General features: G+C 40.9%; 1 protein-coding gene across 1 annotated transcript in view; it reads left to right on the plus strand.

Annotated features, from left to right (window-relative positions):
• Positions 1-21081, plus strand: part of SEP1 (stress enhanced protein 1) — an 84695-nt gene extending 63614 nt beyond the window's left edge. The window contains exon 4 of the mRNA XM_089452398.1: positions 20729-21081. Within this exon, the coding sequence (XP_089308524.1) occupies positions 20729-20856 (128 nt within the window). The 3' untranslated portion in view covers positions 20857-21081. The remainder of the gene's footprint in view (positions 1-20728) is intronic.
• The last annotated feature ends 292 nt before the right edge of the window (positions 21082-21373 follow it).

Genomic DNA, 21373 nt, shown 5'->3' on the forward strand with positions numbered 1-21373 from the left:
TTAATGTCTGCGTATGCCATGATGCTTCTGCACATACATAACCTATGTTAATGTCTGCGTATACATAACAACGTATTCCCTGCATACACATTTCCATGACTGCGTTATTACGGTATACATGTTAGCGTACAATTTCCCTGTGTATTACAAGACATCATTGAATTTCCATAACTGCGTTATGACATCGTATAACCTCATCATGTACACTTGTAATCCATCGTGGACAGCGTAAGAACTAAATATAAATCTCCAGCGTATCTTCCACGTGAGAACGATATATAATCTCCAGCGTATCTCCAGCGTGAGAACGATATATAATCTCCAGCGTATCTCCAGCGTGAGAACTATATATAATCTCCCTATAATATCCCTGTCTTCCTTTTGCCTGCGGATCTTTATGACCTGTGTATGTGTCTTCATTGTCAGTAGAGACTGCGCGTTATATTCCTTTCCTTACTGCGGCTAGGCTCCACTATAGCGTATAAGCTAGGGTGCGTATAAGTGTGAACATTGACTATGGATAGCATGATCATTGACGCGTGAATATCTCTCATGACAACATGAAACCAGCGTATCCACTATGAACAATGTATGCCAACATATAGGTTTGCATGCGTGACTGTAATTTAGGGCCTTTCCTTTGGCTGCATATGATGCCACTTTACTGTGGCCAGATCTTTGCAACTAGGGCAACGCACAATAGCTAGGGCAGCACTTTGAAGATCAGCGTATCACCGATGGTGTCTCTCTCCAAAAACCCAAGACGTGGAGAGGAGATCACACATGAAGAGGGATATCTCTAATGACTCCAAATCCTCTCTTATTTATACTAGAAATGTAGAGGTTGAATAGACACGTTGGTGGGGCTTCTAGAGCCTACATAAGAGCTAGTCGGCTTGATAATAATTACATAAACAAAATAAATTCATATCTCCATAAATACTTATCGGAATTGGATGATCTTTGGATCAATCCTACACCTCTCAACAAGAGGGATCCAATAAAAATATCAGCTGCCATAAATAAGCCGACCCACATGGAGTTTGGCCCTAGTTGCCAATTTAACACTCCCTCTCAACTAGGGAGAACTCCATCCATTGATCCATAAGTTCGACTGTACTATCTCTGCGATCAGTGCCCTGCACTATTCTGTCCAACTCTGCTCAACTTTGCTGGCTCTGCTCTACTCTGCTCAGCTCTGCTGGCTCTGCTAGCTCTGCTCTACTAAACTCTGCTAGCTCTGCTCTACTCAACCTGCTGGCTCTGCTAGCCTGCTGCTCTGCTAGCTCTGCTCAGCTCTGCTGGCTCTGCTAGCTTGCTCTGCTCAGCTCTGCTATGCTGGCTCTGCTAGCTGCTCTCTGCTCTGCTCTGCTCAGCTCTTGCTCTGCTAGCTCTGCTCTGCTCAACTCTGCTGGCTCTGCTAGCTCTCTGCTCTCGCTTCTGGCTCTGCTAGCTCTGCTCAGCTCTGCTAGCTCTGCTCAGCTCTGCTGGCTCTGCTCAGCTCTGCTGGCTCTGCTCAGCTCTGCTGGCTCTGCTAGCTCTGCTCTGCTCAGCTCTATTGGCTTTGCTAGCTCAGCTCTGCTGGCTCTGCTAGCTCTGCTCTGCTGGCTCTGCTAGCTCTGCTCTGCTCAGCTCTGCTGAACTATGAAGAAGAAAATTGATCGAGAATGTCTCATACCATTCTCCACTGACTCAAAGTCAGACTCAGAGTGTGTACCACTGGTCCCAGACCAGTCTCAACCGACCCAAAGTCAGTGTCATAGTAGGTACCACTCCTACTACTGGTCCCAGACCAGTATCGCAGTTTTAGAGAGTGTACCACTGGTCCCAGACTAGTCTCAGCGGACCCGAAGTCAGCGTCATAGAATGTACCACTCTCACTGGTCCTAGACCAATACTGCACTGACACGAAGTCAGTCTCGGAGTATGTACCACTGGTCCCAGACCAGTCTCAGCCGACCTGAAGTCAGCGTCATAGCATGTACAACTCATACCACTGGTCCCAGACCAGTCTCAATCGACCCGAAGTCAGCGTCATAGTATGTACGACTCTCACTGGTCCCAGAATAGTCCTGCACCGACACGAAGTCAGTCTCGGAGTAAGTACCACTGGTCCCAGACCAGTCTCAACCGACCTGAAGTCAGCGTCATAGCATGTACAACTCCTACCACTAGTCCCAGACCAATATCGCAGGCTCAGAGAGTGTACTACTGGTCCCAGACCAGTCTCAACCGACCCGAAGTTAGCGTCATAGTATGTACGACTCTCACTGGTCCCAGACCAGTCTTGCACTGACACGAAGTTAGTCTCGGAGTATGTACCATTGGTCCCAGACCAGTCTCAGCCGACCCAAAGTCAGCGTCATAGTATGTACAACTCCTACTACTGATTCCAGACCAGTATTATTGATCCCAGATCAATGGAGGTCATCCTAGCGTAGGGAGTACGGTAGATACAACGATGCGTCCATCGGTACTACTATGGTCCCTAACTTCATTTCCCTGCTCATTGATCAGATGAGAGGTACTTCCCATGAGTCCCAGACTGGGTAGGATGCCTCGACAGGAGAACTTAATCAATCCTGTCCTCACAGGAGAAAACATCAATCCTGCTACAATCGCCATGGAGAACACATCAATCCAGGCCTCACAGGAGAACTAATCATCCTGCTACACAAGAGAGTGAATCATCTTGTCCCACAAGAGTGCGAATCATCTTGTTCTAGTGCACACCACCAGGGGAGGGTGAGTCACCCTGTGGTCGTATGTTGCTCCAGTAGAACTACAAGCCCCCCAGAGCTCCCAGAGCTCAATGTATGCAACATGCAGGACCCTTTTACAAAGGTCTCTCGATGACTCCATGTCGTTCGGGAAAATCACAAATTTGATCTTTCCTCGGGGCTCTGTCTTGTACATCATCTCAGTTCGATGGAGCCTCCTTGATCATCGACTTACCATATCCTAGATAAGGCAGTATTTGATGTCTATCTACTGGAGCAATTGTTGAATACGAGATTCCTCAATAATCGAATCCCACCTCTAGTTGTCATAGAGAATCACAGTGGTATTCATCATGTGTACAAACAGCTCACTGAAGAGCTTCAACAACCAGACTGCCTCACAGAAGGCCATACTATCAGCAATGTACTCTGCCTTGGTGGTGCTCAGAGTCACCGACTTCTGCTTCTTGCTCATCTAGGATATCGAGGCAGATTCCAAAGAGAAACAGCACTAAGAAGTGCGCTAGTGATCCTCCATACTTCCTGCCCACTCATCATTCGAATAATCATGTGGTTTCATATTTCCAGCAGTGTATCTCAATTCATGAGAGATTGTGCCCTGAAGATATCTTAGAAGATTCTTGGCACCAATCTAGTGAGGCTAAACCAAATATGAGCTCACCATGCTAACTGCAACACAGATGTCCGGACGGAGGTTCTCCAAGAACATCAACACGAATGAGTTTATGAAACTCAGAGGCATTTCCCAAATCTAGTCCGACATCATTACCATATAACTTCTGAAAGTTAAGATCCTCGAGGTAGTCACAAGCTTGCAGCTTATCTTCCCACATTCAAAATCCAACTCCCTCTGTCTCCTATAAATGAGAGGGTCTGCACCTGTCAGACATAGGTGCCGGTACGAGAGGTTTATCATCTACAACCTTCAAGTAATGGTTTGGATCGGTTTCACTCCTAGTGAATCTCAACTACATTAGACAACGATCAATCCTTTCATATTATGCCTGAGGTGTTTTTCTTCAAGCCATAGAGGGCTTTCTTCCACCTGTATACATGAGATTCCTTGATCATGATTCTCAAACTCCTCGGGTTGTTCCAAACCTGTGAACCTGTTGCATGAGGGGAATGGTCCCCTTTTAATATTTTCCTTCGGTACATTTCAGACATGTACCTTCATGCTTCCTTTTGAATTCAGCCATCCTAGTCACCATCTGACTCACAGACCTCCGGAGCTGGGTCAATGGACATGGTCCCCAATGGACTTCCTGCAACTTGATACAACCCCGAACTCAAAAACATCTTTAAAAGATCTATTTTCAAACACGTACCTTTCCATCGATAAGTGCCACCCTGTAACCTTTGACTTCCATTTCCGAGATGGACATCAGGTTCAATCAGGTACATAAAAGAGATTTTGGGGTTCCTTGCTTTCGTGGAAGAGTTGACCATTTCCTTGATGACTTGCATTACCAGTCATTCTTTTGATCATTGGAGATGTCCCAGGAATGATTGTTATCTTCATCAAGAGATGCGTCTCTGCCATTCGGACACTCCTTCGCATAACGACCAAACTTATTTCAACAAGGCATTTCCCTTTCCTTCCACCCTTAGATCCGAACTTCCCAATGAAGTGATCTTAAGATGGACCATCAGAATCTTCTGTCGTGCCATTCTGATAACATTCTTTGCTTTGACTTCACCCTAGGTGAATTATGAGGAACCCATTGATCCTTCTGTCTTGTCCCAACTGTCTTCGGTGATTGCTCTTTCACTCTTGCTTGGGCATTGTCTTCACCTCAGCTCTGATACCATGTTAAGATTAGGTATGTTCTATGCTAGAGCAATTTATTTAAATTTTCACAGTTAGCAATCACATCAGCATTACGATAAACTGCAGATAGAACATAAATATAAAACGCAGAAGACAAGCCAAGACAAGAGGACACAAGATATGGCGCGAGCTAGGGACAAACCCCACAATGTGTGGGGAAACCCTTTGGTCAAATCTTCTTTTATCTTCAAAGTTCAGTAGAGAGAGAGAGAGAGTACATTTACAACAGAAGTCAATACTTTGACTTATCTAGATCTAGCATAGATCATTTCGTATGATGAGATCATTTGAAGACATCCTGCTTCAACTGATTCTCAAGGTGACTCCTTCACCCATCATCGTGTTGCATTTGGTCTTAAAGTTGCACCACTGCACACTGCACCATGCTATACTAATCATGATTATCATCATGTTGCCATGTCCATGATCTTATCCATCATCATGCTTCATGCTGCCCATGCTACCCATGATCTCATCATGCTTCATGCTGCGCATGCTGCCCATGCATCATATCAAGCTTCATGCTGCCCATGCTGCCTATGCATCATATCAAGCTTCATGCTGCCCATGCCTACATTCATCATGATGCTGTCCATGGTTCATGCAACATTGTGCTATCCATGATGCAAATATCATTTACCTTTGACAACGGATTGTGTTTATGTCTGTGCGTATAGTATCCATGCTGTGCGTATACCATGACGCTCATGATGCTCTACATATACATAACAACGTATATGTCAATGTCGGCGTATACCATGATGCTCGGCATATACATAACAACGTATATGTTAATGTCTGCGTATGCCATGATGCTCTGCACATACATAACCTATGTTAATGTCTGCGTATACATAACAACGTATTCCCTGCATACACATTTCCATGACTGCGTTATTACGGTATACATGTTAGCGTTGAATTTCCCTGTGTATACATGACATCATTGAATTTCCATAACTGCGTTATGACATCGTATAACCTCATCATGTACAACGTGTAATCCATCGTGGACAGCGTAAGAACTATATATATAATCTCCAGCGTATCTTCCAGCGTGAGAACTATATATAATCTCCAGCGTATCTCCAGCGTGAGAACTATATATAATCTCCAGCGTATAATATCCCTGTCTTCCTTTGCCTGCGGATCTTTATGACCTGCGTATGTGTCTTCATTGTCAGTAGAGACTGCGTTTATTCCTTTCCTTACTGCGGCTAGGCTCCACTACAGCGTATAAGCTAGGGCTGCGTATAAGTGTGAACATTGACTATGGATAGCATGATCATTGACGCGTGAATATCTCTCATGACAGCATGAAACCAGCGTATCCACTATGAACAATGTATGCCAACATATAGGTTTGCATGCGTGACTGTAATTTAGGGCCTTTCCTTTGGCTGCATATGAGGCCACTTTACTGTGGCCAGATCTTTGCAACTAGGGCAACGCACAACAACTAGGGCAGCACTTTGAAGACCAGCGTATCACCGATGGTGTCTCTCTCCAAAAACCCAAGATGTGGAGAGGAGATCGCACATGAAGAGGATATCTCTAATGACTCCAAATCCTCTCTTATTTATACTAGAAATGTAGAGGTTGAATAGACACGTTGGTGGGGCTTCTAGAGAGCCTACATAAGAGTTGGTCGGCTTGATAATAATTACATAAACAAAATAAATTCGTATCTCCATAAATACTTATTGGAATCGGATGATCTTTGGATCAATCCTACACCTCTCAACAGAGGGATCCAATAAAAATATCAGCTGCCATAAATAAGTCGACCCACATGGAGTTTGGCCCTAGTTGCCAATTTAACACCAACCAATAAACCGAGCCAATAGATAAGTATCCATTCCCAACCCTTTTGTATGAGAGAGATATGCCACTGGCAATAGATGAATGTCGGTCCCGTCCCTCTCTAAGGAGGTCATTTGCATGTAGCTATTATATATGTCATTATGCCATGAATGAGAGATCGATTTCTTTCCCTTCTCCCATTTCTTCAAGTCATATATTATATATGTCATTATGCATTCATTCTTTGTTCCTTACAGTTTGTCATTTTCACCTTGGCGGAGGTTTTGAAAGGTTTCCCTCCTATTCTTGCATCTTAAGAGGCGGAGATTACCCTTTAACCCCTGGTTACCCATTTGAAGCTTACTATTTCAGATCTTCTTTGATAATAGTAAGGAACTTTTGTGACTTTCCCTCCGAGGGGAAGGGTGACACTTCTTTCACTTTGACTCACTATTTGAGTTGTTTCCCTTGGCGGAGGTTTTGGACATTCTCCCTCCTATTCTTGCATCTTAAGGAGGTGGAGGTTTGAGCGCTCTTCCCTCTCCTTATCAGTCGAGCCCCTGTCAGTCCTCTCCCTTATGGTCGAGCAACTAAAGTTCCTCATGGATTGCTTTATTGGCTAGATGGCTTGGCTTGCTATTGACTACTCGTCGGGTGGGGCAGGACTAGAACATTGCTGCAAACTTTAGATGCCTACTGGAAGACTGTCAGTCAGTCTCACAGCGAAGTTGTTGGATTGTCGGATCGGAACTGCCCTATGAATTAACTACTCCCAGAACTGATGAGATTAGCTGGGGGTGAGCAACCACTTAAACTAGTCGTATTACCTCTGCCTATTTGCATTACTTTCATTTGCGACAGTAAGCAAAAAACTCACAACCCGTCGTTCACCAACCTTACTATCTGAATTACCCAACTTAGGAAAGCCCCAACCCAGTGATTCAGCCAGGAAGAGAAGTGGGTACACACTTTTGCTATTGACCCTTTACCCTCACTTACCTTTACTTACGTCATGCTACCAACCACCTGTTATACCGGATGGACTTTACTTACTGCTTCACCTTAGTTTCTGGAGGGAGGGGAGTGTTGCCTGCCCAGTTCATTCAGCCAGGAATCGAAGTTAGTCAGTGGTACCACTATTTAGCTTTCGGGGAGACGAGCTTATAGATACCATTCATGAATTTAGACACATTGCTAGGATATGCTTTCATGTTAGTGCCTTCACTTTTCTATTTACCCACCTAGAGATAGATACTTGCCTGCCTTACTTAGACTGACAGCAGATGGATGGGATGGAAGGGCTTCAGATGGAGGGAGAGAGCATTGGTGCACGAGCGTTCAGATAGATACATCAACCTGTGTTCGATAACCAACACTTCCTTATAACATATTCTTACTTTGGTACCACTATGACTACCTTTACTGGTTACTACCAACCCACCCCCACCTGCTTCAACAACCTATATTGACTCACTTACCCTACCTTTGTTGTATGCCCCCCAACCACTTGCCTTTATGAATGCTTAGGAGGTACAACACTATTTACTTGCTCTTGTCGGGCCGAGATGAATCCAACTAGATACTTTTTCTTAATTAAGGACAGCATTACTATGATGCGCAAGCAAGCTCTCAATAGTAGGAGAGGTCAAAGGAAGGATGGCTCACCTGACATCAGAAGGTGAGGAAGGTACGAAGTCGCTTGTCCGCATCGGGCAAGGTATAAAAAGTAGCTCTGCTACGATTGTAAGTATGCGCTAGTAAGGGTAGTTCAAGTCACAGTGGAAATACCATTGATGTTGGGTGATACCAATTGATGTTTGACATGGCATGCGGAAGTATGTATGTGGGACGGTGCGATAGAAAGTAGTGGACGGTTCGATAGCTAGCGATGATTGGCGGTAGGTGCGATACGAGGTAGTGAATGTTGGAAGTAGTAGACGGGGTGAGCGAGTAATGGTTCCCACAACTTGGTTCCTTCGAATGCTTGTGGGTATGCTTCACTCTGACCGGTAGGGAGGGAGGGACTCATCATGGTTTAGTTAATCAGTAAATGAATTAGTTCATGCCATTAGCCCGATACAATAAGCTAGAATAAGGTGGTCTAATTCGCTTGCTTTCTTTTCGATTAGCATTGCACCCACCCAGCCAGAATTCAACGAATTGACTGACTTCAATTTTTTGTTATGGCTGTTGTTGAAGGAAGTGATTCTCCCGTTTTGACCAACCCAATTGGAATAGAACATTTAATAAGCCGCCAGATTATCGCTTGATTGACTCCTTTCTCCGCTATCAAACTTGCAATAATCGACATTAACGACTGAACCCTTAGCTCATCCTTGATCCCACACCTCTGGGGCGGGGGAGTCACCTTTCATCACGCATGTGTGCGCATGCACATATATAGTATAACACAGCAGTAGTAGTAGTATAAAAGCTATAGGTAGTGAGATAGATAGAGTTAGAGAGTTAGATGGGTCTAGCTAGAGCTAGTTGTTGTATAGCTGGATAGAAGGTATGATGAGAATAGGCATGATGAGATGGGAGGTATAATGAGGAGAGGTATGATGGGCTGGAAGATGGGAAGATGGGGGATGGGATGATAGGTCTGATGGTAGTGATGATGGGTATGCTGGGCTGATGGGAAGATGGGATGGATGGTAGTGATGTTAGTAGCTGTATATAGGTTTAGAGAGCAGTGGTATAGCTGTATAGAGAGAGAAGGGGAAGTGGGATAGATCTACTAGATGGAGATAGAGTTCGATGGGGATAGGGTGAGTTCGTCTTAGCGGTCTGATTCTGATGGCTAGTATGGGTGGTAGGGATGGATGGAATCAAGTCAAGGGTAAGGGTTGGTTGATCCGATGCCATACCGGATCAATCCCTAGCTGTACCTCCGCTGATTCATTAATTAAGATAGGGCAGGGATAATAATGAAGGTGGGTAACTATACAGGTTAAGGCATAAACTGAAAAGCGGGTAGGGGATTCCTAGCAATGGGGTAGGTTCAGATTACAGAATAGTATGGGCAAGGTTCTGCAGTAACAGTAGTTCATATTGGTACCCGGGAGATCAATTAAGTAAGTGTGCTGTAAGCTGGTGAATGCTTTCTGTATGAATCTTGTACGTACACCGATGCTCTCTCTCCTCTCTCTTCTCTAGGTGACTTTCCGTTCGATCCAATGCCGTAAAGATATGCAAGCAGTAAATAAAGGTTGTTGAAGCAGGTGTGATGAGTAGTTGGTAAGAGTCAAGGGGTTCATAGTCAAGGTTCTAAGTGTTGAGCCTGACCCAATCATTTGATCTGATCTCATCAATTTTGGCAGTAATGAATGAATAAGGAAGGCAGTTTCCCAGGATCTAAGCTAAAGGTTTCTGGCTTTCTATAATAAGGCAGTTCAAACGACTAAGCAATGTAAGACTGATTGTGAGTAGCTGTCCAACGAAAAGAGTAGTCCTATATATAGGCTTCTTCTTCAAAGGGTAATAGCAATGATCTAAGTCACTCTTATCTATGTGCTGATTCCCATTGGATGTAATCATTTCTAGCTGAATCCATAAGTTCCCACGCGCTATGATCCAACTGGTACTGGGTGTTCCTGTGCCACCCACCCACTGACACAAGCAAGCCCGTCCTCCCCCCGTTCATATCGAAAAGTGAAGGTACTGGAGCCAGGGGTACATAAAGTAAGGTTAACACAAGTTGTAGGTCAAGGGTCGTGATTCGAATTCGAAGGAAGCAGTAAAGGTCTTGTCGGAAGGTGGGTAAATAGGTTGTGTGGAAAGGCAGTATTCAAGTAAGGTTCAGTTTGGTTGATCCGGTCCTGTTGAGAAGAGAAGGTGCAAAGCAGTCCCACTTGATCATTTCATAAAGTGGTCTAGGACTACAGTTGTAGGTCTTTCGGTGGATACGTAGTGATGGTGCACTTTATGTGATACTGTCTGTAAGCTGGTGAATCTTCTATAGGAGAAGGTCTAGTGCAGTAGCAAGAAAGCATGGATGATGAAAGTGATATAGGTCTAGTTTATTCATTCAGGTGGGTAAAGTGTGTGGAACCAAGGTAGGGGTTTCATAGCATGCCTACCCAGTTCTTCCTGGCTTAAGCAATGAGTTGTTGGGCATTACTCCATATCCTAGGCTGAAGGCAGTAAGAAAGGGAAAGGGTAAGTTTGTGTGATCCGGTTCCTGCAGCTCGAGAAGTGCGGGGAGTTGAACCGAAAGCAACGACGGAAACTGATACAACTAGGCAGAGACACAATGACTAAAGAAGCTTGTGCAACTGACGCCTATGGAGCTAAAGGTTACCCAGATGCAGCTAAAAATCAGTGCATCCTTTCACCCGTACCCGCTCGTTTACTTATCGCGATGACACTTCCTATTTCTATTTGATTTGATCATTGGGAAGTAATTCACCCTCGCCGTTGATTATGTCGCCGTAAACGCATTTCAAGTTGACCCATCCACGGTAACCCTAGTATGAGCATGTGTCACTGAGCTCGGTCGGTGGTTCACATGGGGTCTTTTTAGGCGTGCAGTGGGTGGAAGCAATCTGAATCCTGCTGATCACTAGGACCCTGATGCGGAGACCATCGTAGTTTAGGAAAGTTCTGGGCTGGGGTACGGCTGGTGAGTATGCGAACAAGAATTTGTAGGTGGAATCCGTAGCGGCATTCTTCTATGTTGGGATACCCCTATCCCTGTCGATCAGCCCTTCCCTTTCCTCCGGCACCATATGTTACACCCTGGTCAGTAGCATAAGGTTGAGCCCCTTACCAAATAGAACCTACCAAAGCAGTCCTTGAGAGGTCGAAGTGTTCAGTAGCTAGGTGGTTGTCGTTTAATGGTATATAGGTCATTGGTCCGTCATTGGCGGATATAGTAGGTGCATATAGTTCAAAGTTCGATCATTCATTCCCATGATTTTATGGGCCTAGTCCATATGCTGGATGTTGGTTCAACAGAAACTCAGTCTACTTATTATTCAAGGTAAACAATGGGCGAGGTGCTGATAGAAAATCATTAGCCCCATAGTAGAAGATTTCTGACCATGATCGTAGACCTACCTCAACTGCAAGAACTCTCTCTCCCACCCACAATGATTGGTCGACCTGGGATAGAGGAGATTGCCAACATATTGTCTATGGAGTTTCTGGCTGATCTCCTCATTTCATTTTGGCAAGAAAGGAAAGCAAGCCTGGACTTGAAGCCCTTACACGTGACTTAGAGGTAGGTAGGCAGGCATTGGCCCATGCATTGGAAGGCGTAGATCAAATACTTAATTACACACAGATGGAAGGAAGGTGGAAAGAGAATGGCTTGGCTCGGCTTGACAGGTTAGATTGCTTGGCAGGTGAGAGGGCAGACAATGCATATATTATATATGTCATTACGTCATTCATTATAGCAGTCATTCTTCTTGCTATGGGCATATGTCATTATGCTCATAGATCTCATTCATGACTCGATATTTGGCATTATGCCTTAGTAGATCATGCTGCTATTATATATGTAATTATGAATTCTAAATGACATATATAATGTATGCTCTCATTTGACCACTTCTTACTACCTAAGGCAGAACCTCCCTCCATCTGGAATCCTACCGGAACCTCATTAGACCTCCAATCTCCTCATGCCTACCCTCATCAGACCTTCTATTGGTCATATCTTCCCTCCCGGGCTCTTTTCCCACTAATTGAAGTGATATCAAGGGGGGGGCCACTTCTTCATGCCTCTGGAAAACCACTGTTTCATATAGAATCTATTTCCGGAATTCCGCTACTAGCAAGAGTATGAAAATAGCATATATCATCTTGAAATCTCTCTAGGTCGGTCGATATTTCAAGGTCTGATACTGCTTTCTCTGAGAGCATGAAAGGCTCATCGAATTCGGGGTACTGTTTCATATAGAATATATGTCCGGAATTCCGCTACTATAAATTGGAATTCCGCTACTATAAATGAAGGTGGATGCTAGGGTAAGGAAGCCTGATGCACAGTCTTCCATTCCATATCTTTTAAGCATGTCTTTAAGATATTTGGCTTGAGATATAAACATGCCTGCCGTGGTTTGAGATACTTGTAGTCCAAGGAAGTGAGATAACTCTCCTATCATTGACATCTCGAACTCTTTTGACATATTTTGAGAAAACTCATGGCTCATCTCATCATTATTACTAGCAAAAATCAGATCATCAACATAAACAAGTGTGACTAGTAACTTATCCTCATCCGTCTTTATGTAGAGATTACTTCCTGCCACCCTCTTCTTGAAACCTTGTTGTTGTAGATAGTGATCCAATCTTGCGTACCAAGCTCTAGGAGCTTGTTTCAACCCATATAATGCCTTTTTAAACTTACAAACAAAGTCTTTTCCTTTTGTTAGATTAAACCCTTTTGGTTGCTCCATGTAGACTTGTTCCTTGAGTTCCCCATTCAGAAATGTTGATTTTATGTCCATTTGATAGATTTTGAATCCTTTTGAGCAAGCAAATGCCAAGAACATCCTGATAGCTTCCACACGAGCTATTGGTGCAAATGTTTCTTCAAAGTCAATTCCTTCAACTTGTGAATAGTCTTTACAAACAAGCCTTGCCTTGTTTATGATGATTTGTCCATCTTCATTCATTTTGTTTTTAAACACCCACTTGGTTCCTATTATGTTTTTGTCCTTTGGACAAGGTACTAGCTCGATGTCTCATTCTTCCCGACTTGAGACATTTCTTCTTCCATAGCTTTTACCCAATGAGGATCCTTCCTTGCTTGAGTAAATGTTTCTGGTTCTATCATGGATAAAAGAGCAATATCATTTTTCTTTGGTGCATTTGTCATTCTTCTTCGGGTTTACATCCCTTCATCTATATTGCCAATAATTTGCTCTTTCGGGTGATATTTTTGGAGAAGTTTCATCTTTGAAGGAGTTTGAGATGGTTCTTTTTCCTTGGGTATTTCTTGATTTTTTTCTTCTTCTTCAGGTTCTTCTTCTTCAATGAGAGGATCAACTTCATGTTCTTCAATTTTTTTCTTTGGAAGGTTTTCATCAATCTTCACATCAATGCCTTCCACTAGTTTCTGTAGTCGGTTATTGTAGCACTTGTAGGCTTTTCTCCGTGTAGAATATCCAAGGAAGATCCCTCTGTCAACCTGAGAATCAAATTTTCCTGGTGAGCCATCATTGATTTTTATGAAGCACTTGCTTCCAAAAATCTTGAAGTATTTTACTGAAGCAGGTCTTCCTTTCCATAATTCATAAGGAGTCTTTTCATTATTTGGTCTTAATTGAGTTCGATTCAAGGTATAGACAACTGTCCTGGCTGCTTCTCCAGAATTTTGGCTGCAAGTCAGCTGCTATTAACATTGTTCTTGACATTTCTTGAACTGTTCGGTTTCTTCTTTCAACTACCCCATTTTGCTTGGGTGTTCTGGCAATAGAGAGTTCTTTTTTAATTCTACGTGTTTTACAGAATTCATTAAATTATTTTGATGTGAATTCTCCCCCTCTCTGTTCTGAGGCATTTAATCTTTGAGTCCTTTTCATTTTCTACAAGAGCTTTAAGATTCTTAAAACACTCAAATGCTTCGGATTTATATTTTATAAAATATATCCACATCATTCTAGTATAGTTGTCAACAAATAAAGCAAAGTACCTTTGTCCTTGGAGTGCTAGAGTTCTAGTTGGTCCACATGAATTAGCATGGATAATCTCTAAAGGCTTTGATATAGAAAACTCCTTGGTCTTGTGGCTGGTTCTGGTTTGCTTTCCATGTTGACATGGACAACATATTCCTTGATTTGGTTTAAATAACTTTGGAATGTCTCGTACTGCTTTACTCTTGCTGATATTGATCAAGTTATCGAAGCTTGTATGTCCAAGTCGCTTGTGCCACAACCAACTTTCATCTGTTTGACTTAAGTAGCATTTATCTTCTTGAATCTTGTTCAGAATGTAGATGTTGTCTGGTGTTCTAACCCCTTTCGCCACAAGTTCCCTTGAGGAAGAGTTCCTTATTTCACAATCTTTGGTGCTAAAGACAACATTATGTCCTTGATCACAGATTTGGCTAACACTCAGGAGGTTGTGTTTGAGCCTGTTTACTAGCAAAGCATTTTGAGCTTTTCCTTTTCCATTAATAAGAGTAACAGTTCATTTTCCAGAAATTTTGGCAGATCCACTTCCAAATGATACATTTCCTTCCTTTTTGTTCAATGAGACAAACTTCCTTTTGTCCCCTGTCATGTGTCTGGAGCACCCACTATCCACAAACCAATGATTTTCATTATTTTGAGCACATAGAGCTAGGCCACATTTATCCGTGTTGGGATTCTCACTTCTTGCTTTTCCTCTTTTGAGTGGGCAATTTTGTTCATTGTGTCCATTATTATTACATAATGAGCAAATCAGATCAAATTTGGCCAAGGGATCAAAAGAATTGTAGGTCTTGATTTGTCCTTGCCCTTTGGGGCCATATGGTTTGTTTATTTGATCCTTCAGTTTTGGTGTGTCATTCTTACGAGCCATGCAATGTCTAGCTTGATGAATTTTTTTTTTACAATGGAAACAATGCCCAAAACAGATAGTTTTGTACCTGTTGTAATAGCCATGATTTGATTCAACATTCTTCCTTGGAGTTACTCCCGCTTCATTCTTTGGATTTGAGATGGGCCTTTGATGAAATACTGTTTCGTCTCTGTTGTAACATCCATGATTTGAATCAACATTCTTCCTTGGAGTTACTCTCTCTTCATTCTTTGGATCTGGGATGAGCCTTTGATGAAATAATCTTTCTTCTTTTGGGTTGCTGGAAAGTACGTCGGCATAGCTTTTCGCATTATTCTTAGTACTTGATGATTCTCCTTTAAAACCTATTCCAGATTTGTCATGTTGAGGTTTTTGATTATTTAGGATAGTGTCAAGTATTTGAGAGCTTTTCCAACCCTTTTTAACTTGCTCCAATTCCTTCCTTAGAGGTACTATTTCGGCTTCATGTTCTTCGCAAGCTTCTTCTTTTTCTTTTAGCTTATTTTTCAAGAGATCTTCCATTCTTTTTGTTTCCTCGTTTTCTACCTTGATAGAAATGATTTTATTCCGTAATTTCTCATTTTCTTCAATGGCACTTATTAACAATTCATCTACATTTGCATCTAGCCCTGAGTCATCATCATTTGTGAATGCCATGAATAATACTTCTTGGCTTCCAGTATGGTCATTTTCTTCATCTGATTCTTCATTACCTCCTTTGCGGTGAGGGAACTGGTTAGTTGATTTCTTTTTGATGACTACAAATTCATCTTCATCAGACTCATCTTGCTTAGAGAGGAAATTCTTCCTATTGAACCCTTTCTTTTTGTATGCCATCCTTTAGAATTTTCTTCATCATCACTATCATGCTTATGAGGACATTTTGCAGCATAATGACCTATTTTTCCACATTTGAAACAAATAAGAGGGTATTTACCTTTTAGCTTAGATCCTTTCTTCAGCCTTTGTACAAATTGCGCCAATTTGGATTCAACATCGGAGTCATCACCACTGACATTCCTTTCTTTCCCTTTTTTTTATTTTGAGGCCTTGAATGCTGCATCTTTGGAACTTGCGCAAGCTTTTCTCATCTCATAGGCAATGAGGATTCCATGGAGTTCATCCATCTTGAGAGTATCTTGATCCTTCATTTCTTCTATGGCACTTTCTTTGGAGTCAAATCTATCTGGGAGAGATCTTAAGACCTTTTGAACAATGGTGCTTTCTTTAATGTTTTCTTCCAATCCTTTAAAAGAGTTGACCACTTCAGCTACTCGGAGAAAGTATGATGCAATATCTTCTTCATCATCCATTTTCAGACTTTCAAATTGCCTTCTATGAGGTTGAAGCTTTGCCTTCTTGACTTTGAAGTCCCCGTCATATAAGTCAATTAGCTTATCCCATACTTCTTTGGAAAAGTTACAATTCATGACTTTTGTAAATTCAGAATCAGTGATTCCACTAGTGATGGAGTTCAATGCTTTTGCATTTGCAACGTAGACTTTCCTCTCGTCTTGATTTGTTGGAAGAGTGGAAGGAGCTATGTACTTATCTAAGACCGAATGCCAAACTTCAGGTCCAAGGGACATTAAGTAGTAGGACATTCTCTTTTTCCAGAAACCAAAATTTGTGCCATCGAACAGAGGAGGTTTTCCTAACACTTCTTGATTTCTCATCATGACTAAGAATCCTTCTTCAAGCTGTTAGGCTGATATGAAGAAGCTCGCTCTGATACCAATTGTTGGAAACACTGAGAGGGGGGTGAATCAATATTTCTTTTCAATTATTACTTTTATCAGTTAAAAACATTTATATTTGGAACACAAATAGATAACAGGAATAGATGCTTATATTAATGTGATCTTTGCAATAAATCAAGTACAATATATATATATATATATATATATATATATATATATATATATGGTTTCAATCAGTTGCTAAGCACCAACTTGGACTCTTTGTGAGGCTCTAACTTCCAGAGCACCAACTCTGTTTTGTCAAAGCACCAACCTTGAATTTAGGAGTACCAACTCCCAGGACACCAATCCTTTCAGTTCTGAGGCACCAACCTCAAGGGCTCCAACCCTCTGCTGTAATTGTCTGGATCTGTTTGGTTGTAATTCTCTGCTCCCAACCCTACTGGACCTATGACTTACTTCTGTCCTCCTGTTCCTTCCACTTCTGCCAGAACTTCGGCTTCCTTTTTTTCTTACAGTTCACCAGCAACAACTCATAAAGGCAATTCTATGTTTTCTTATACTGATACGCCTGACCTTTGGCTTCCCTTTCACTCGCTTGAACTTCTGCTTCCTCTGTGCTCGCTCGACCTTTTGGCTTCCTCCTTTGATCTCTTGATCTTTGGCTTCCCGCTCTCTGGCTTCCTCTGTCTCAATAGGGAGGTCCCACATGCCACGTCACCATCTCAATCGCAATCGGTGGTCCGACAGTGACAACCTTTATGATTTCATTCACTTTAATATCGGGACTCATTCAACCCTTATAAACCTTCATTAACCTTCCCACTCTTTAACATTGGTTATATAGAATTTAACCACATGAAATCCTTATATCCGCACTATTTCTATTAAATGTTTATATAATAGAAATACACAATAATCATGCGTAACTTACCTTTTTCGCCTTTTCACAGTGTTTGCACATTTTCCGATGTTTACCTTTATCGGATCAATCCTCCACTGTAGATCTTACCATCCCATCCGACGGTTGATATTACACCCGACCAACAAAGTTGCTTGGTGATCCTGCGCCATAGATCAAAACCGCATTTGATCCAATGCTCGACAACGATATCAGGTGAGGTACATGCACGAGGATTACCCGCCTGATAAAGCGGGTTCCTCTCTCCTCTGACGTGCGACGTGTCAATTGCTTAATGGATTTGGGTGACTCCCTCCTATTACCACTTACTGCTTATTCTCAACTCGATAAACCATTTTCGCTTATACACCCGCTTTTCTCTTTGACTAACGCCCGAGCTATTTAGTGCCCGATGACCATAGATCTACCATCGACGGCTGCAACGACTCCTCCGATTTCCTCATCCGCTAATACTTAAATTAATCTCCGTCGTTCATTTCTTTGACTTTACGCTACGCGACTTAATCCTAGCCACTCATTACAAACAATCTCGTCCGTTTATCTCCAAGATCCAACGGTTCCTGTGCGTTCAATCTTCATCTGTCTCCTCACTTTGACTTTGATTCATTTCTTTAGTGTTTTTCCTGTGGTTTCGGGTTTTCTTCAGGGTTTCGGCCTTTCACTTTTCCGCTGCTCAACTCTGATTCTTCAACCGGATTCAAAGACCCATTATGATTCCTCTGTCTCTTCTTCTCCTCTCTGTGTTTCGCCGAATTCTGCATGCACACAACAACTAATGACCTCTTTGCTTCCAATGACCTCTTCCTCTTACGCTTTGGCTTCATGATGGCTTTCGATAACCTGTTTCCGATAAACTCTTCGATATGCTTCTCTTGATAGCTTCCGTGACTTCCGATATTCTCTGCTTTGATATTTTGCAATACTCCTTGGATGTGTTCCTCTTTTGATGGCTTCCCTGATGGCTTTGCGCCTTGGCTTCTTGCTCCTGTTTCTTCATGGATCCACTCTGCTTGACTTCACATCATTGTTTACTCATCTAGAATATTGCCATATTGACATCAATGACAATCTAGGTCAACAATAAACCACTGAACAACAGTAAAACAATTTTCAGAAATTTGTTTGCAAAAGTTACTGAAGCTAACTTCTATTTTTGCGATTATACAACAGTAAAAATGTAAATTAAATCTGCTGCTAATTTCAAAATTTTTTTGAGTTTAATTATTTATGATCTATTGATGTATTTGATTTAAAAACTCAGAAATAAACTAATGAACAACTGTAAAACAATTTTTAGAAATAGAAGTTAGCTTTAGTAACTTTTGCAAACAAATTTCTGAAAATTGTTTTACTGCGGTTCAGTTGTTTATTTCTGAGTTTTTTAGATCAAATACATCAATATATCAGAAAGAAATTAAGAATTAAACTCAGAAATTTTCTGAATTGTAGTTATCAGTGTGTCATTTAAATTTTTCTGCTATTATACATAGAAGTTTCTGAATATTGCATGATTACAGGATTGTCGTTTTAGAATATATTGTTGGTTTTAACATTTGATGTAAGAACATATTACTAGATTGATATTTCATTAATGTGATCTAAGTTTAAAATATTTATTTTAATTTCTGAAGTTTATTTGTTTTTTACATGCTTATGCAAGTAGGAATAATCTAGTTTTACTTATGCATCTAATGATCTTGATTGAGTATTTCATACAAATAAATTTTTGAATTTAAATGTGTTTTATTCCAGCATTTTACATTTCAGTCCATTGTGCATTTCAGTAATTATTTGTGCAGATTCTACATTTTGCAGCGCTGGAATAAGTACCTGCTTTCACATTTTGATTACCACATTTTTGAGCCTTAACTAACATTTAAGACATATTTCATAAATAATTTTAGGCTCTCATTTAACTAAAATTGACCAAGTCTCTACATTTCACATAGTTTTAAATTTTGCATTTGCATATGAGACAGTCGAGTCTTTTTAGCAGCAGTTTCCCATCCTTTACTTGAACCTTATTTTCTTCGCAAGATAGTTGACTCCACAAGACTCTGGTATCACTTTATTCAAATCATTTTGAATCCTTAAAATCTTGCGCAATCTAAAACAAGTATTGGTTGCTTAGCTGTGTCTCCCAGTTTGGTTGGTTCCCAATTAATCGTTCATTTTTCCATTTCCATAGGGTCTACCCCTTAGCCTGCTATTGGGAGACAACTCAAACGGAGTGATTGGGGATCAGCGTGACAACCCCCAATCTGAGCCATTGTCGCGGTGCTTAGACACTATGTGTGACAACAAGTCTCACATGAATTTATTTCATCTCTGAGCTTTTAATCACATGATCCAAGGTTGGTATCATTTTGATACCATGCTGATATTGTAAGATAGAAATACATATGCGAAGAAACAATGAAGGTTGAAAGTGAAGATAGAATTTATCAAGGTTGATGTTGTAGTCAATGCTATAAATATTGTTTCAGGGATAATCTTGTTGACGTTTCAGAAAAAAAATTTAACAGGAATAAAAAATTTATTAGTAATATTGGGGAAAATTTAGACAAGTATAAACTTGGACCTATAAAACTTTGGAAAATTTGACAATTTGAAAACTTAGGAAAAACAGTCTTCAATGGATGCATTCATCTTACCATATATTATGTCTCACATTATATATAAGTAGTTATGGTGTTTTAACCAACTAATCCTTAACCACAACATCTTACATACCACCGACATATAAAGAGAGTACCGATACTGATATTGACAATTCTTTACATAAATATTATTATGTTTTAATACTCTTAATGGTTGTTGACTTAAGAATCCTATGACATAATTTATATGAAAATTTGTATTGCTGTATTCGAGAGAGTACAGAATTCACTGGATCACATGATTTGGAGTTTCCAAGTACTCTATGGCTGACATAATAAATAGTGTTGTTAAAGTTGTAATTTGTTACATGTGAAAAAGCTAAAGTTGTGTAACATATGGCTGTACCAATGAAAGAGTGGACTCCATAGCATAATGTTTTATTGATTTAGGTTTTGCTATGTTCGATGCATGATGCGGTTGAATTTGCAAAGTCAAAATGAACCTGCCCTACCTTTGTGTGGCATTGAAGTTGAAGAGCCTAAATAAGCCACCCTAAAATAATGATCATGTATTATTATTTGAGATAACCATCTAACATGGAAATTATATTGAGGTTTCTGTTCTTTTGTTCTGCAGAATATTGGACTTACTTCTCCCCTGCCAACAGTATCTTTGGGACTTGTAACGGCAGTGGGCGTTTTTTTCGCTTTTAATATTTTCCGGTCTGCCTCTGAAGACTGATTATGGAAATAACATTTCAATTCTGTTTTATATGACCACAAAAGGAGGTCAAACAAATAGCTGACACAAACAAGTAGTGCTACCTTGCAAGGGTGGTTTTATGGAATGAAGCCACTAATCCTTGTTTGGCATGTTCACTTAATCTGTAGTTTCAAATCTTGTTATATTGTCTGCATTTGTGTATTTTGAGTTTTCAGTTTGAATGCTATTGCCCATGATTCATTATCTCACTTTCTAAGTGCACCTTGTTTCTGATTTTTAATATTCTACTTCTCTTGTGAAATTTGTAATCAGCGGTGAATATCATATATGTTGCATCTGCTTGATAAACAAGTTAATGATATTTTACAAAATGCAAATATAATTTTAGAGCTTTTGGATTGTAGCAAGACATGTTTTGATTTCCATTAAATACCCATTCTATGTTCACCTGATAAACAAGTTAATGATAATTTACAAATTGCAAGTAGATTTTAACAGCTCTTTAATGGTAGCATGGGACGTTTGGATTCCCTTT

This window comes from Pinus tabuliformis, chromosome X (genome assembly GCF_031772625.1).
Source record: "Pinus tabuliformis cultivar Carrire ecotype Pingquan chromosome X, CPIR1, whole genome shotgun sequence".
NCBI classification, from domain to species: domain Eukaryota; kingdom Viridiplantae; phylum Streptophyta; class Pinopsida; order Pinales; family Pinaceae; genus Pinus; species Pinus tabuliformis.